At 36.6% G+C, this 17,383-nt stretch overlaps 1 protein-coding gene across 1 annotated transcript in view; it reads right to left on the minus strand.

Moving 5' to 3' along the window:
* LOC136866814 (inactive dipeptidyl peptidase 10) overlaps nucleotides 1–17,383 on the minus strand; it is a 1,081,356-nt gene that overhangs the window by 38,042 nt on the left and 1,025,931 nt on the right. Inside the window, exon 14 of the mRNA XM_067143919.2 lies at nucleotides 9,701–9,895. Within this exon, the coding sequence (XP_067000020.2) occupies nucleotides 9,701–9,895 (195 nt within the window). The remainder of the gene's footprint in view (nucleotides 1–9,700; nucleotides 9,896–17,383) is intronic.

Genomic DNA, 17,383 nt, shown 5'->3' on the forward strand with positions numbered 1-17,383 from the left:
GGAAATTAGAAATGGGGGCACAAACATTTATAGACAACAAAAATTACCCAGGTCTGGGGTTATAGAGGGTGAGGAGATGGGGTAAGACATCAAAATCTAGCAATCTATTGAACTCCTTTGGAATGAATTTCACTCCAGACTCCAATGACCCACATCACTAACTACTTGCTACTGTGCTGCACGAAGAATGGTCTGCCACTCCCTCAGAGATGTTATGATACTGAATAGTTAGTCTCACGCAGCAGAGTTTGAGCTGTAATAAAGCCAGTGGATCCTAAGTTCTACTACTGGGCAGTTTATCTAAGGAACACTTAGAGTAGGTGTCTGGATACTTATGATTAGCTGGTGTATTTTTAAAGAAGGAGTAAAATTGATAAAGCAGATTATTAAACTATTCTGTATCTCACAAAAGAGAGATTTTCATTTAACAGTCTTCTATATATATACAAGAACATGTCCTCACTGACTGACTGACTGATTGACTGATGGTTATGAATTTCATGTTTTTGATCCGTATTGAACTGAGAATAATATATAAGTAATAATAATAATAACAACGTAAACGTTCCACCTTTTCAATATTACAATATATTCACAAAATTACAAATTACACGGTACTAGTTTCGACCCATCTAGGGGTCATCATCAGCCGTATTGAAGCAAAGATCATTTGTGGCGAAATCCTAAGAAAATGTTATTTTAAAGAATAACAAGTGAAATGAGATGTTATGGTAATAGTTAATAATACAAGGAATATACATACTAAGAGGTTTTTAACAAAGAATGAAGTATAAATGGGGTGTTGTAAAAATTATAATCATGGAAATCAGTAAGTTCTTGTATTGAAATGAAATATGGCTTAGGAAGAGGGCTTAAGGTGGGGCTGAAGGATGCGGGAGAAAGTGTAACTGTCTTGGAAAAGTACCTTTGATTAAATTTAGGATTGAGTTTAGGTTGGCTGCATTATTGTTTCTGATGAAAGTGATAAATAGATCGAAGAGTATGTTGGGTTTCTCTGAGATTTCATTGAGATTGTGACTGGCATTAAAGTATTGGTCTAGGTGTATGTAGTAATTTTCCATTATGTTGAGTAAAGGGCCCTTGTTTGCTAATACGAGGATGTCCATGTCTTGTTCAATATTGGTGAAATTATGGTTATAATCTTGCATGTGTTGGCCGATGGCTGAAAACCTGTTGTATTTTATTGCGTTAGTGTGCTCGTGGTATCTGATAATGAAGTTTCTCCCGGTTTGCCCGATGTAGGTTTTTTTACAGGTGGTACATTTGATCCTATAAACTCCTGATTTTAAAAAACTGCTGGTCTTGTTGATGTGTGAAGTATTGTATAAAACGTTCATGTTCTTATTGTTGGTTTTGAAGGCTATTTTAACGCCTTGTTTCTTAAAGATGTTGGTTAACTTGTAGATATCATTGTTGAACGTGAAGGTGGAAAATGTTAGAGGTTTGGTTATTTCTTTTTTGAGGGTAGTTTTTGGGCGATGTTTGTGTTTATTGATTATCCTTTCTATAAAATGATTGCTGAAGCCGTTGAATTTTGCGATTCCGCGGATTGTGTTGAGTTCGTTTTTTAGATCTTTATTGGACATAGGTATGCTGAAGGCTCGATGAACTAGGCTGTTATATGTGGCTCGTTTGTGGGACTGGGGGTGCACTGAATCTTGGCGAATGGTGGAGGCTGTTTGAGTGGGTTTTCTGAAAATTTTATAACTGAAAGAATCTGAGTTTCTAGTGATGGTTAAATCTAGAAAGTTGATTTTTTGATTTGATTCGGATTCTAGTGTGAATTTGATATGAGGATCAATATTGTTGAGTCTTAAGAGGGTGGTGGGTGCGTTAATTGATTTCTCATTCATGATTACAAAGACATCGTCGACATATCTGGCCCAAAAGAGAATGTTTTCGAATTCGTTGTCAATTTTGGTGTATTCGAGGAAGTCCAGGTATATTTCTGCTAAGATACCTGAGGCCGGTGACCCCATTGCCAAACCATTTTGTTGATATATGACAAACTAGAGATACAAGACTTTATCACAATATTAAAACTTATCATCGACAATAACTTCTTCACTTTTGACAATGTCATATATCAACAAAATGGTTTGGCAATGGGGTCACCGGCCTCAGGTATCTTAGCAGAAATATACCTGGACTTCCTCGAATACACCAAAATTGACAACGAATTCGAAAACATTCTCTTTTGGGCCAGATATGTCGACGATGTCTTTGTAATCATGAATGAGAAATCAATTAACGCACCCACCACCCTCTTAAGACTCAACAATATTGATCCTCATATCAAATTCACACTAGAATCCGAATCAAATCAAAAAATCAACTTTCTAGATTTAACCATCACTAGAAACTCAGATTCTTTCAGTTATAAAATTTTCAGAAAACCCACTCAAACAGCCTCCACCATTCGCCAAGATTCAGTGCACCCCCAGTCCCACAAACGAGCCACATACAACAGCCTAGTTCATCGAGCCTTCAGCATACCTATGTCCAATAAAGATCTAAAAAACGAACTCAACACAATCCGCGGAATCGCAAAATTCAACGGCTTCAGCAATCATTTTATAGAAAGGATAATCAATAAACACAAACATCGCCCAAAAACTACCCTCAAAAAAGAAATAACCAAACCTCTAACATTTTCCACCTTCACGTTCAACAATGATATCTACAAGTTAACCAACATCTTTAAGAAACAAGGCGTTAAAATAGCCTTCAAAACCAACAATAAGAACATGAACGTTTTATACAATACTTCACACATCAACAAGACCAGCAGTTTTTTAAAATCAGGAGTTTATAGGATCAAATGTACCACCTGTAAAAAAACCTACATCGGGCAAACCGGGAGAAACTTCATTATCAGATACCACGAGCACACTAACGCAATAAAATACAACAGGTTTTCAGCCATCGGCCAACACATGCAAGATTATAACCATAATTTCACCAATATTGAACAAGACATGGACATCCTCGTATTAGCAAACAAGGGCCCTTTACTCAACATAATGGAAAATTACTACATACACCTAGACCAATACTTTAATGCCAGTCACAATCTCAATGAAATCTCAGAGAAATCCAACATACTCTTCGATCTATTTATCACTTTCATCAGAAACAATAATGCAGCCAACCTAAACTCAATCCTAAATTTAATCAAAGGTACTTTTCCAAGACAGTTACACTTTCTCCCGCACCCTTCAGCCCCACCTTAAGCCCTCTTCCTCAGCCATATTTCATTTCAATACAAGAACTTACTGATTTCCATGATTATAATTTTTACAACACCCCATTTATACTTCATTCTTTGTTAAAAACCTCTTAGTATGTATATTCCTTGTATTATTAACTATTACCATAACATCTCATTTCACTTGTTATTCTTTAAAATAACATTTTCTTAGGATTTCGCCACAAATGATCTTTGCTTCAATACGGCTGATGACCCCTAGATGGGTCGAAACTAGTACCATGTAATTTGTAATTTTGTGAATATATTGTAGTATTGAAAAGGTGGAACGTTTACGTTGTTATTATTATTACTTATATATTATGATTGACTGACTCATTCATCATCGCCGAGCCAAAACTACTGGACATAAAGAAATGAAATTTTGAGCATACATTTATATTACAATGTAGGTTATTGCTAAGGGAGGATTTTTGGATATTCTGTTGCTAAGGGGGTGAAAGGGGGGGGATTTAACTTTTAAAATGAGTGTATCTATATCTCAAAACTTCAAAAGTTTACAGATGTAAAAATTAGTATTTAGAATCTCCTTTAAAAATAAAGAAACAACTTTTTTTCTTCAGAAAATCCCACTAGGAGGGGTGAAAAAGTGTGAAAAAGAGGTTGAATGTCTTTAATGAGGATACTCATATCTCAGAAACTGACGATATTACAGACCTGAAAATTGGTATTTGGAATCTCCTTTAAAAATAAAGAAACATGTATTTTTTTTGTTTTTGGAAAATCCAATTAATGGGGGTTAAACAGGAGTGACAAATGGGGTCAATTTTTAGAAAGACTATATCTACCATATATCTCAGGAATGTAAAATGTTACAGACATAAAAATTGGTACCGGTAATGGAATCTTCTGTAAAAGTGAAAAAACATAGGTGATTGGTTTTTGGAAACTCTACTTAAGGGGAACTAAAATGGGGATGAAATTTTAAAATGCATGTCTACAGTATATCTCAAAAACTTAGCATATTACAGAAGTGATAAATGGTAATATCTCTATTAAAAATAAAGAAACATGTTTTTTTGTTTTTGGTAAAACCACTTAGGTGGGTGGTAAAAATGACTGAAAATGGGGTTGAATTCTTTTTATTAGGATACTGATATCTCAAAAACTGAAGATGTTACAGATGAGAAATTTGGTATTTGTAATCTCCTTTAAAAATAAAGAAATGCATATTTTTTGTTTTCGGAAATCCACTTAAGGGGGAAGAATTGAAAAAATTAGTTTAATTATTTGTATGAAGGTACTGTTATCTCAAAAACGAAAGAGGTTGTGGATGTGAAAATTGGTATTTGGATTCTGCTTTAAAAGTAAAGAAACATGTATTCCTTTGATTTCGGAAAATAAAATGAGGGGGTGAAAGAATTGAAAAATTAATTGAATTAATTGTATTAGGATACTTACATCTAATAAAAAAAAGTTGTATAGACATGAAAATTGGTATTTGGATATCCTTATAAACAAAGAAAAATGCATTTTGGGGAGAAAAATCATCTTGGGGGTGGCGGTGGAAAGGAGTTAAATTCATTTTTTGAGGACACATATCTTGAAAACTGAAGATGTTACAGTCATGATAATTGGTATTTAGAAGATCTTTTACTAATAAAGAAACATTTTTTTCCCTGGAAAATTCACTTAAGGGGGAGTGTGAAAGGAAGTGAAAAAAAAACTGAATTCTTTTTATGGGGATACTTATATCTCAAAACTGAAGGTACCGTAACAGATGTGAACATTGGTATTTGGAATCTCCATTAAACATAAACACATCTTCTTTCTTTTTTTTTATGGGGAAGGGGGGTAGTCAAATTAACGGCGGTGGGGCGAAAAAGAAGTTGAGACCAATTCATTTTAATGTTCATAATGTACTTGATTCGGATTTAAACCAATCATTTTTAATCTTTCCTGGGTATTTTCAAGAGCCATCTTTTCCTTTGGAGAACTTAACGTTAGATTACAAGTAGATTCTCCTGACATATAAATAAAAATTTAAACACATTTGAAATAAACGATGGGAATGATATTGACCATGCAATTGTTCACCTCTATAATAAGGTCAATAATGAATGGAAGTATATAATTCGTATCGCCAGAAATCCTGCACATTTGCCTATGTGCGACATTGGTGCTGGTCGCATTGTCAGCAATGACAATGGCAGCAGATGTAATTTACCGCCAAGAAGTGGTCTTGCATCTTGCTACAGAGTCCAGAACATGAATAATAATAATAATAATAATAATAATAATAATAATAATAATAATAATAATAATAATAATAATAATAATAATAATAATAATAATAATAATAATAATAATAATAATAATAATAATAATAATAATAATAATAATAATAATAATAATAATAATAATAATAATAATAATAATAATAATAATAATAATAATAATAATAATGTTCTGGACTGTCGTCAAAATGTGTGGACTGTGCTGGAAAAGGGTCCTGGCTGGGTAATGACTATGAACGAAGTCCGGCCGCGGGTTCAGTATCATCAAGGCACCCAAGACGACACAACGCCGGATCTCCTCAAGGATTTGATCCATATTAAAAATGCTTATAGGAATAGATAGCAAAGATTTAGGGACCCAACTGACCAGGAAGAATACCTGGAGCTAGCCCAGGGAGTATGAAATCGATTGCTGGAAAGAAAGATTGAAAAATGGGTGGAACTTTGCCATCAGATGACGAATTTTGGTGGATTGTATATAAAATGTTAAGCATTCAATTATAAATTTCAGTATAATACTGTAGCGAAGCATGGGTATCTTACTAGTTTTGAATAAACATTATATGATGATGAAATAATTGTAGCTTTATTCAAACTACTTTCAAAGTCTGAAGTTTCAAAGAACTTTTAACAAAAATCTTAAAATTATCATTTCTGGTTTAATATATTATCACCAGAACAATAAAACCTATCTAGGTAATAAATGCATTTTGTACATTGCTGATGATTAATCATCATTAATCCAGATGAGATATTATTTCATTTCTGGTGAAAGAAGAATTTGTAAGCTATGAAAAGTTAAAGATGAAAAACATAAAATTTTAGGTATAAGGCTCATTTCTAAATACAATAGGCAAATTGATATCTTTGGAGTCTACAGACCGGGAAAGGGTAGCGCTAACATGGATTCAGAATTATTTGATAAGATAATCAGCTATGTGGGAAACGACATGGAAAGGAATGTAATTGTAGCGGGAGATCTGAATTTACCAGGTGTCAGTTGGGAAGGAAATGTTAACAAGAAGCATGATCAACAAATGGCAAATAAGTTAATATAGGAAGGACAGCTGATTCAGAAAGTGATGGAACCAACTAGAGGGAAAAATTTCCTGGAGGTGGTGCTGGTAAAACCAGATGAGCTCTATAGAGAAACCGAAGTAATAGATGGTATTAGTGATCATGAAGCTGTTTTTGTTGTAATTAAAAATAAATGTGATAGAAAGGAAGGTCTTAAAAGTAGGACTATTAGGTAGTACCATATGGCTGATAAAACAGGCATGAGGCAGTTTCTAAAAAGTAACTATGACCGATGGATAACGGTAAATAAAAATGTAAACAGACTCTGGGATGGGTTTAAAGCAATTGTTGAGGAATGTGTAAACAGGTTTGTACCTTTAAAGGTGGTAAGGAATGGTAAGGACCCACCTTATTATAACAGAGAAATAAAGAGATTAAGAAGGAGGTGCAGATTGGAAAGAAATTGAGTTAGAAATGGCTGTGGAAGTAAGGAACTTACTAGGAAATTGAATCTAGCAAAGAAGGCAGCTAAGGATAACATCATGGTAAGCATAATTGGCAGTCATACAAATTTAGTAAAAAAATGGAAGGGTATGTATAGATATTTTAAGGCAGAAACAGGTTCCAAGAAGGACATTCCAGGAATAATTAATGAACAAGGGGAGTGTGTATGTGAGGATCTTCAAAAGGCAGAAGTATTCAGTCAGCAGTATGTAAAGATTGTTGGTTACAAGGATAATGTCCAGATAGAGGAGGAGACTAATGCTAAAGAAGTATTAAAATTTACATATGATAACAATGACATTTACAATAAGATACAAAAGTTGAAAACTAGAAAAGCGGCTGGAATTGATAAGATTTCTGGGGATATACTAAAGACCATGCGTTGGGATATACAGTAGTACCATATCTGAAGTACATTATTTGATTATTGTTTGGTTGAAGGAGCTACACCAAATGAATGGAGAGTTGCTATAGTAGCCCCTGCGTATAAAGGAAAGGGTGATAGACATAAAGCTGAAAATTACAGGCCAGTAAGTTTGACATGCGTTGCATGTAAGCTTTGGGAAGGCATTCTTTCTGATTATATTAGACATGTTTGTGAAATTAATAACTGGTTCGATAGAAGGCATTTCAGTTTTAGGAAAGGTTATGCCACTGAAGCTCAACTTGTAGGATTCCAGCAAGATATAGCAGATATCTTGGATTCAGGAGGTCAAATGGACTGTATCGTGATTGACCTGTCTAAAGCATTTGATAGGGTGGATCATGGGAGACTACTAGCAAAAATGAGCGCAGTTGGACTAGACAAAAGAGTGACTGAATGGGTTGCTATATTTCTAGAAAATAGATCTCAGAGAATTAGAGTAGGCAAAGCTTTATCTGACCATGTAATAATTAAGAGAGGAGTTCCTCAAGGCAGTATTATTGGACCTTTATGTTTTCTTATATATATAAATGATATGAGTAAACAAATGGAATCAGATGTAAGGCTTTTTGCGGATGATGTTATTCTGTATAGAGTAATAAATAAGTTACAAGATCGTGGGCAACTGCAACGCGACCTCGATAATGTTGTGAGATGGACAGCAGGCAATGGTATGTTGATAAATGGGGTTAAGGGTCTGGTTGTGAGTTTCACAAATAGGAAAAGTCCTCTCAGTTTTAATTACTGTGTTGATGGGGTGAAAATTCCTTTTGGGGATCATTGTAAGTATTTAGGTGTTAATATAAGGAAAGATCTTCATTGGGGTAATCACATAAATGGGATTGTTAATAAAGGGTACAGATCTCTGCACGTGGTTATGAGGGTGTTTAGGGGTTGAAGTAAAGATGTAAAGGAGAGGGCATATATGTCTCTGGTAAGACCCCAACTACAGTATGATTCCAGTGTATGGGACCCTCACCAGGATTACTTGATTCAAGAACTGGAGAAAATCCTAAGAAAAGCAGCTCGATTTGTTCTGCGTGATTTCCGACAAAAGAGTAGCGTTACAAACATGTTGCAAAGTTTGGGCTGGGAAGAATTGGGAGAAAGAAGACGAGCTGCTCGACTAAGTGGTACGTTCCGAGCTGTCAGCGGACAGATGACATGGAATGACATTAGTAGATGAATAAATTTGAGTAGTGTCTTTAAAAGTAGGAAAGATCACAATATGAAGTTAAGTTGGAATTCAAGAGGACAAATTGGGGCAAATATCCATTCATAGGAAGGGGAGTTAGGGAGTGGAATATCTTACCAAGGGAGATGTTCAATAAATTTCCAATTTCTTTGAAATCATTTAAGGAAAGGCTCGGAAAACAATAGATAGGGAATCTGCCACCTGTTCGACTGCCCTAAATGCAGATCAGGATTGATTGATTGATTGATTGATTGATCGATCAATTGACTGACTGATTTTAATACATGACAACTGCAATTTGGTCCTCTATTTCAATGCTACCTAGTCTGTGGTAAAGCTCTTGTGTTAGTGGTTTTGTGTGTATGATGAGAATTGAAAGCTGTTGGCAATTTAATATTTTTATGACTTTGTATTTCAGTTGTGATAGAAGCACAATCAGTAGCCTCAATTGCTACTTGACAATGAATGGCAGTTCTCCAAGTTCATTTTGTAGATTTTGATGCTGCATGGACTAGGTTGAATCTTACCTGTTGAATTCTGAAGAAGCGCAACAAGAAACATGACATTATTCTATAACTAAACATTCATCATTGTACTCATTGCTTGAAGAATTTTGTTCATGCAATGCTAAATCAAGTAACAGGGTGGTATTGAATTAATTTATGATGGGCAATTTTGCTATTGATTCATTAAGGGATCCTTTATGAGAAATGTAATTTATAACATGATCTGTAAATAAATTGCCATCTCCCAGAAGTTTTATCAATACCTAGTTGGACTTGGTAATCTGAAGATTAATCAATAAAGAATATCTTAACTGCAGTTTGCTTTGGAAGAAATTGCTGAAACCAGTTCCTAGTGATGTCCGATCCAAAAGTAGCAAATCGACTAGGCAACTGAAAACTTTTGATGAGGAAGGATAAAAATATCATCCTAAAATGCTGATTTGTAAAAGGCTGCATTATCATATACTGTATATTATTTTACTCTAGTCATTAATCCAGATAAAATACAGTATTATTTATTTTACTTACGTGATAACTGCAATTTGGTCCTCTATTTCAACGCTACCTAGTCTGTGGTAAAGCTCATGTGTTAGACGATCTCCTTGGAAACCTGAACCCCGGCCATCTATTTGAGCCACGATGAAGTTACGGTGACTAGACAGGTATGTGTTCCAATCCACCAGCCACCTCTCAGATACAAGCTGTGACCCTGGAGCACCAGATCTAAAAGAACAAAACAAAAGAAAATGAATCCGTTATCTCATTCACATATATCCTGTCTCACGTTACAATTTTGCAGTTTTGTATGCACTCTTAAATATTTCTGTTTTAGGGTTTATTACCTTAAACATTATTTCCTTTATATTTTAACATCATTGACAATTTTCCACCTAACAAAGCTGGGTGTCAAAGCAGCAATGTCCTGGTATTTGGTTTGTCAAACATGAATGACAAGGACATACAGTATTTTTGAGAGGTGTCTGTGTAATAAAAAGAGAGGGCTTTAAATAAAATTTTTTTTAGAAAACAGTAAATTTTCTGTGATGTAATATAACTGCAACTATTTCAATCTTTTGTGCAATATACACAATTTTGAGGGATTATTCCTTCAACATGTGGTACAATGATTCAGATCACCTTTGTTATTCTGTACCTTTTTAGCCACTCACGGATTTTAACACAAGTATAATCATACTTATTCTGACATCACGTACTTCTATTTTATTTGTAATATTCAATCTCTTTATACCTATGCTGTCAATATGTTATGTCAATATTCTTATGTTCTTTGTACTAAAATCCTACCATTTTATTATTAATTCAATAACTCAGAATCAATTAAAACACAACAGTTTTGGTGATGAAGTGAAAGACTTGTTGTTTACATGCTGAACTGAAAGTCCATAAGTACTTTATCTGTCATCACCTGATAGTTTAACAAGCTATATTTTCTATTGAGCATGCATTGCAATTTCAACAATGAACTTACTTCTTCAACATGGATACTCCTCAGTTTCAACAATTTCTACATCAATTCAATGCCTATAATGAGCAGATACTCAATGTGATTGTTCAGATTATCAATTCAAATTGTCAACATCAAGAACAATAGGCAGTTGCTTCAGGCCCTAGTCATCATCATCATCATCATCATCATCATCATCATCATCATCATCCCTTTTCTAGCTGACACTGGGAAGGGGCAGATATGGTTACTCACCACTTTATCCTGTTTCTCCACCATTCCTCATCCAACACTGTGTTCCAGTCCAGGTTCTGTTGTCCTATGCTACTAACTACTAATGCAAATTGACTAGACTCTTTCCCTCACTCTGGAAGCACGAAAATTGACAGTAAAATGTTCAATACCAGTGAGTCTGTGGATACTACAATTGATAGGTAAAATGGGCTGACCTATTCAGTACCACACTAATAAAACATGTAACTATATTTGTTCAAAAATCAGTTACATTGTCATATAATTCGTACATGGGACTGGTTTCGGCCGCTTGGGCCATCATCAGCTGTAAAGATTTTGAAAAATTGGCACAACTCAAAACATTAAAAGACCATGAAACAAACAAAGACATCTTAAAAAGTTAAACATTAAAATCAATCTCTGATAGAAAACTTATGCCCATGCATCACAAATATTGTACAATGAAAACCAAGGCACAACATTTTATGATGTATGGACACAAGGGTCACCAAGCTTTCCGTCGGAGATTGATTTAACGTGTGTTCTCTTATCTTGATATCTTGGCATGATGTCCGGCTCCATGGCTAAATGGTTAGCATGCTGGCCTTTGGTCACAGGGGTCCCGGGTTCGATTCCTGGCAGGGTTGGGAATTTTAATCATCATTGATTAATTTCGCTGGCATGGTGGCTGGGTGTATGTGTTGTCTTCATCATCATTTCATCCTCATCACGACGCGCAGGTCGCCCACGGGAGTCAAATCGAAAGAACTGCACCTGGCGAGCCAAACTTGTCCTTGGACACTCCTGGCACTAAAAGCCATACACCATTTCATTTTTTAGCATGTTTAATGTTTTTTTATGCCAAGGTTTAAATTCTATTTGAATCATATGACAAAACTTTTAATTTGTTACGATGGAAGTCATATCTTTTCACTTTTGACTTAGTTAATCTATAACTGAGTTCCAACAGACTCAAGAACTTCATAATTATACAGCAAAAACTTGTATTGCTCAAGATTGTAGAAATTGATACACCATTATCTATACGTTTTCGAAGTTGGGAGCTGCATGAATATCCTGTGTTACCACCTACAAACAAGCATAGCCGGGCTGTTAAAATATAAGTCAGAATCATTTGCTTAACAGTATAGTTGAATAGAAGAGTAGATCTCATGATGTCAATTGTGGTTCTTCTTCTTCTTTTTCACTGCTCCATGCCAGTTACTTTACTTCATTCTATTCTGACTGGGTCATCAAGAAATCCATCCGGATCCTCTTTCATATTGTCTCTGAATGATTTAATTTCACTCATGTAGGTTATTAGCCCTAAGATGAGCCAGTCCGGATGAGGGGCTGCCTCCTTACAGTCTCTGGACTCGCTTTCAAGGAGCTCAGCCTTAGTCTCTGGGTGTTACCCTAACAATAAGGCAGGGAATTTTGATTCTTCTACCTGCTCAGCCATTGGACATTAATCTCATCTGCCTTCAGAGCCATTGACCAGTTGTCCTTTCGTCAGAGCCTTGTTTGCAATCAATTTTCAAACAGTTACTGTAGTGGTCTCGGGGCACACAATGTCTGTACTCTACTTCACCTCTACAGGCAGTCCCTTACTTCATGACGTTGCTTGTTCCCCATGGTGTGGACAAGGAGTTGGATCTATGGGAGACCTGTTGCACTTCTCTAAACCAAACAATTAACTCTGGCTTATGTACAAATGGCTGACCCTGCAGTGTAAGGGTAACATCCAAAGGCCTTGGGTTCGATTCCTGGCCAGGTCAGGATTGTTTACCTGGATCTGAAGGCTGATTTGTGGTCCACTCAGCTTGTATGAATTCAGGAAATATCTGATGGTGAGATGGCGGCCCTGGTCTAGAAAGCCAAGAACAATGGCCGAGATTATTCATCGTGCTGGCAATACGACACCTCATAATTTGAAGACCTTCAGGCTGAGCAGCGGTCGCTTAGTAGGCCGAGGCTCTTCGAGGTTGTTGCACCATGGGGTTCAGTTTATGTACAACCGACCAATCAATAATTGAAACGGTGTGCCGAATAGGGGTCTATCCACCAAAAACTGTATTATGAGTAAATTGCGAAAAACGTAGTTAAACCTAATTTAGGTAAAAATTGTGCCATTATGTGCAGGTTGATAACTAGTATGTTGATTGAGACAATTAGACAGTCCACCAACTACGTTCAAAAGAAATTATTTATAACAAAAGGAAAAAAAATGTGGAAAAGGGATCTAAGTGGCTCACTTATTTTTACCCAAACAAGTACCGTTTATTGAGAACCAACCGATAGTTGCTCATACTGGCTGTTTTAGATGCCATAGCGGATAGATACTACAACGTGGGCTATTTTATGTACAGAAATGTTTTTATTTCTCCTCCTTTCATAAAAAGGTCACAATATATCAAAAACATTGACCATGTTCATGGTTGCATAAGTTTATTTAGAGCTAAAAACAACAAAAACACAAAGAATAATATAAAAAATTACAATAAACACAGAATATAATGCCCAAAGAGGGTGCAAAATAGTAATCACTAAAATCATTAGACACGGTTCACATTTACAAAGACAAAATACCTTCATAGTAACTTCTTTGTTCTGGCAAGATACACTGCAGCATGTCAGTCAAGTCTTTTTTCTTTTCCTCTCTGAGGGGTAAGGGCATGTGATACGCCTTAGGTAGTTCCTCTGGTATAATTAGGGATTTCGTGATCGCATTCCTTTTTTTCAGTGAAACTAAGTGGTGCAAATTCCATGGCTCGAACACATTGTGATTTTTACGCACACGTATGGAATTACAGTCATCTGCACTTAACTGAAGCCACATTACTGTAGTGATTTTGAGGTGTGGGTCTCTCTTTATCCCTTTTTCAACGTGTCCAAAATCAAAAAAGTCATCTCTGCTCATCATTGTCACTTCAAAGGGATTTGATGGTCTCGCAGTAGCAAATATTTCCAATAGTTGAGTTGGAATATGCACTGAACTCAAACGAAGTTTCCGTTCCAAGAGGGCAAAGTCCCTGTCACACGGTAGAAATGAATTTCCCGACACAAGGAATTTTTGTTTAGCTGTAGTAAAATAGCCCAGTCGAATTAAGTAGAGCAGTAGAGACACAATCCGCCAGTTGTTGTTCTGTCCAACACATCTGTCGGACCAAAGGATTAATTTCCTTTCGGTATGAGGGGTAAGAATGGAGAAGTGAGACTTCACATATTTTAAGAGGCAGGATGCAACTTCGTTGGAACCTCTTTTTCCAATAGTCTCATTCCATACGAACATATTCGCTCCACCTGTACCTGCATTGTGAACAGCCATGTTGTAGCACGAATGCTGGCGTTGATAGAACATTGAACTGTGAGTGAGTGTAGGTAAAAATATAACTTGTCACAATGACTTTCGAATTTTCCTTTGCACAAATTGTGTCATTTGCTAATGCTGTGTAGCCTTTCTCAGCCTTCCTATGATGGAGCTCACTCTCTCTGTATATCTTCTCTGTCTCCTCGGGTGTCTCAGCTGCAAGCTGTTTTACGTACAACTTATCACAGTACTTGCAAGTGTCCGATCTGGGCTGACCGAATTTGAGCTGAAAATTGTTGTGGAACACATTTCGGTAGAGCCAAAATTTTACTTTAGAGTCACTATGTTTTTCTAAAAATAGTCGGTACATTGCTTTCAATGAAAGGTTTGGGCTAAGATATTCAGAGTTCCCAATATTCTTCCTGCGGGAATAATGGTTTTCATACGTTGGAAACGAGGCGATATGCTCCCGTATAAGTTGCTTATCGTCGTCTAATATTCGGTGTGGCCAATTTTTATGTAATCCCCGTCCATCTTTTGGGCTGCATATTCCACTTTTCATTTTCTTCTGTAAGTTTTGTAAATGTTTATGACTAACAGCATAAATGTCACACAATGTTTTCTGGCACACACGTAAACGCTTTTCATTTACAGAAATTGTATACATGTAGGTGGCACTTCGTCTGGATTCCTCAGCATCTGCCCCTGTTCTACGTTGAAATGGAACAAGTGACATGTATGCAATAAGGATTGCCGATTGCTGATCATAGCTCCCGGCATAGTACTCTCTAAAGAGATCGCCCTTCAGTACAGGTTTAAACCTAGGAATTTCATTTTTGTCCGTATTGAACTGAGAAAGGATGATAGGAAAACTTAAAAGGGTCCACCTTTTCAATACAAAAATGTTCTAGTTTATTTATAACATGTATTTGTACTTGGAACTAGTTTCAACGCTGCTTTGCGTCATCGTCAGCCAAAATGTGGGAATAGGCAAATAACCTTAACCACACATCTTGCAGTGCAAAAGTAATGATAGGCTAACGACTTTGCCTGGTTGGCTGCTTCATTTAAACCTAGGAATTTCATTTTTGTCTGTATTGAACTGAGAAAGGATGATAGGAAAACTTAAAATGGTCCACCTTTTCAATACAAAAATGTTCTAGTTTATTTATAACATGTATTTGTACTTGGAACTAGTTTCAACGCTGATTTGCGTCATCATCAGCCAAAATGTCGGAATAGGCAAATAACCTTAACCACACATCTTGCAGTGCGAAAGTAATGATAGGCTAACGACTTTGCCTGGTTGGCTGCTTCATTTAAACCTAGGAATTTCATTTTTGTCCGTATTGAACTGAGAAAGGATGATAGGAAAACTTAAAACGGTCCACCTTTTCAATACAAAAATGTTCTAGTTTATTTATAACATGTATTTGTACTTGGAACTAGTTTCAACGCTGATTTGCGTCATCATCAGCCAAAATGTGGGAATAGGTGGACCGTTTTAAGTTTTCCTATCATCCTTTCTCAGTTCAATATGGACAAAAATGAAATTCCTAGGTTTAAATGAAGCAGCCAACCAGGCAAAGTCGTTAGCCTATCATTACTTTCGCACTGCAAGATGTGTGGTTAAGGTTATTTGCCTATTCCCACATTTTGGCTGATGATGACGCAAATCAGCGTTGAAACTAGTTCCAAGTACAAATACATGTTATAAATAAACTAGAACATTTTTGTATTGAAAAGGTGGACCGTTTTAAGTTTTCCTATCATCCTTCAGTGCAGGGGTGAGTGTATCACATCCTTCATACCGGCATTTACGTATTTTATTCTGTAACAATAAAACAGGAAAAATGTTTTAGCTTCGAAATATGCGCTGTAAGAGCCATCTGTATACTATTATGTTTCTTAAATAATGGAAAAAGTAACTGAAATATATTAGCGATTACATATAAACATACGCATGGAAATAAGTAGGCTATGATGAATAAAGCAATAGAGGAATTTACGCTTAATAATGTGTTGTCTTGTTTTACATAACCCCATGGCACAACAGCCCTGAAGGGCCTTGGGTTACCAAGAGAGCGCTGCTCGTCCTGAAGGCCTGCAGATTACGACGTGCCATGTGGTCAGCACAAGGAATCCTCTCGGCCGTTATTCTTGGCTTTCTATACCGGGGTAGCTATCTCACCGTCAGATAGCTCCTCAATTCTAATCACGTAGACTGAGTGGACCTCGAACCAGCCCTCAGATCCAGGTAAACATCGTTGACCTGGCCGGGAATCGAACCTGGGGCCTCCGGGTACGAGTTAGGCATGCTACCTCTACACCACGGGGCCGGCCCTGTTCTAAATAGTCATAGAGAAATAATGCCTTTGTTAACAAAATTCTATCTCTACTTTCCAATAAGAATACACGAAACTCTCTTTAAAATTGGTTGGGATCAGGAGTTACAAAGAAATCGGCCATGGCCTGTTCGAAGGGGACTATCCATGCAGTTGCCTGTGAAACACGGTAAACCATGAGCTCGGTAAATGGCGGCACTAGTCACTGAATGCTTGAAAAATCGTACTCGATACACTGACCAACTCCATTCCATACATATAGATCTCTATTCCATGCAAGCATACTCACCGGTTCTGGTGCTTTCCTCCCTGGAACTGTGACACCTTTCCTTGAAATATATGCCACTCCAGCATCCCTAAGATGTTTGTGCTTGACGTCCTTCCATTCATTCACATTACGTTTGCGTTTCTTAGTTGAATTTTCATGTTTTAATGCACTCGTTGTCACAAGCAAAGAACTATGCTCCGCCATCTTGGACTGGAGTTAGATCCCTTTTTCGCGCGAGACAGATGTTCTCCACCCCCTAGCACAGCAACAAGTTCTGAATTCTTCCACAGGACTACGCCACTATGCAGAGATATCCATATAGATCCTTATTCCGATGATATCTCACTTTTGGAAAAAATGTCAGTTAGATCCCTTTTCGGCGCATCGCTTCAATTGTTATATCTCTGGAGATGTGAAATATAAGAAAGTCCACTTTGACTCTGTTAAGTTTTGAACAGTCAGCTAGTTTTCCCTCATTGTGTCAGTCATTCTCACTCTACTCTCTCTCTTCCCCCCTCTTCCTTTCCTCTCTTCCTTGCGACATGCATTTGCGGACAGAAATATGAAATTATAAGCATATGGCATGCTC

The sequence above is a fragment of the Anabrus simplex genome, chromosome 3, assembly GCF_040414725.1.
Source record: "Anabrus simplex isolate iqAnaSimp1 chromosome 3, ASM4041472v1, whole genome shotgun sequence".
NCBI lineage: Eukaryota > Metazoa > Arthropoda > Insecta > Orthoptera > Tettigoniidae > Anabrus > Anabrus simplex.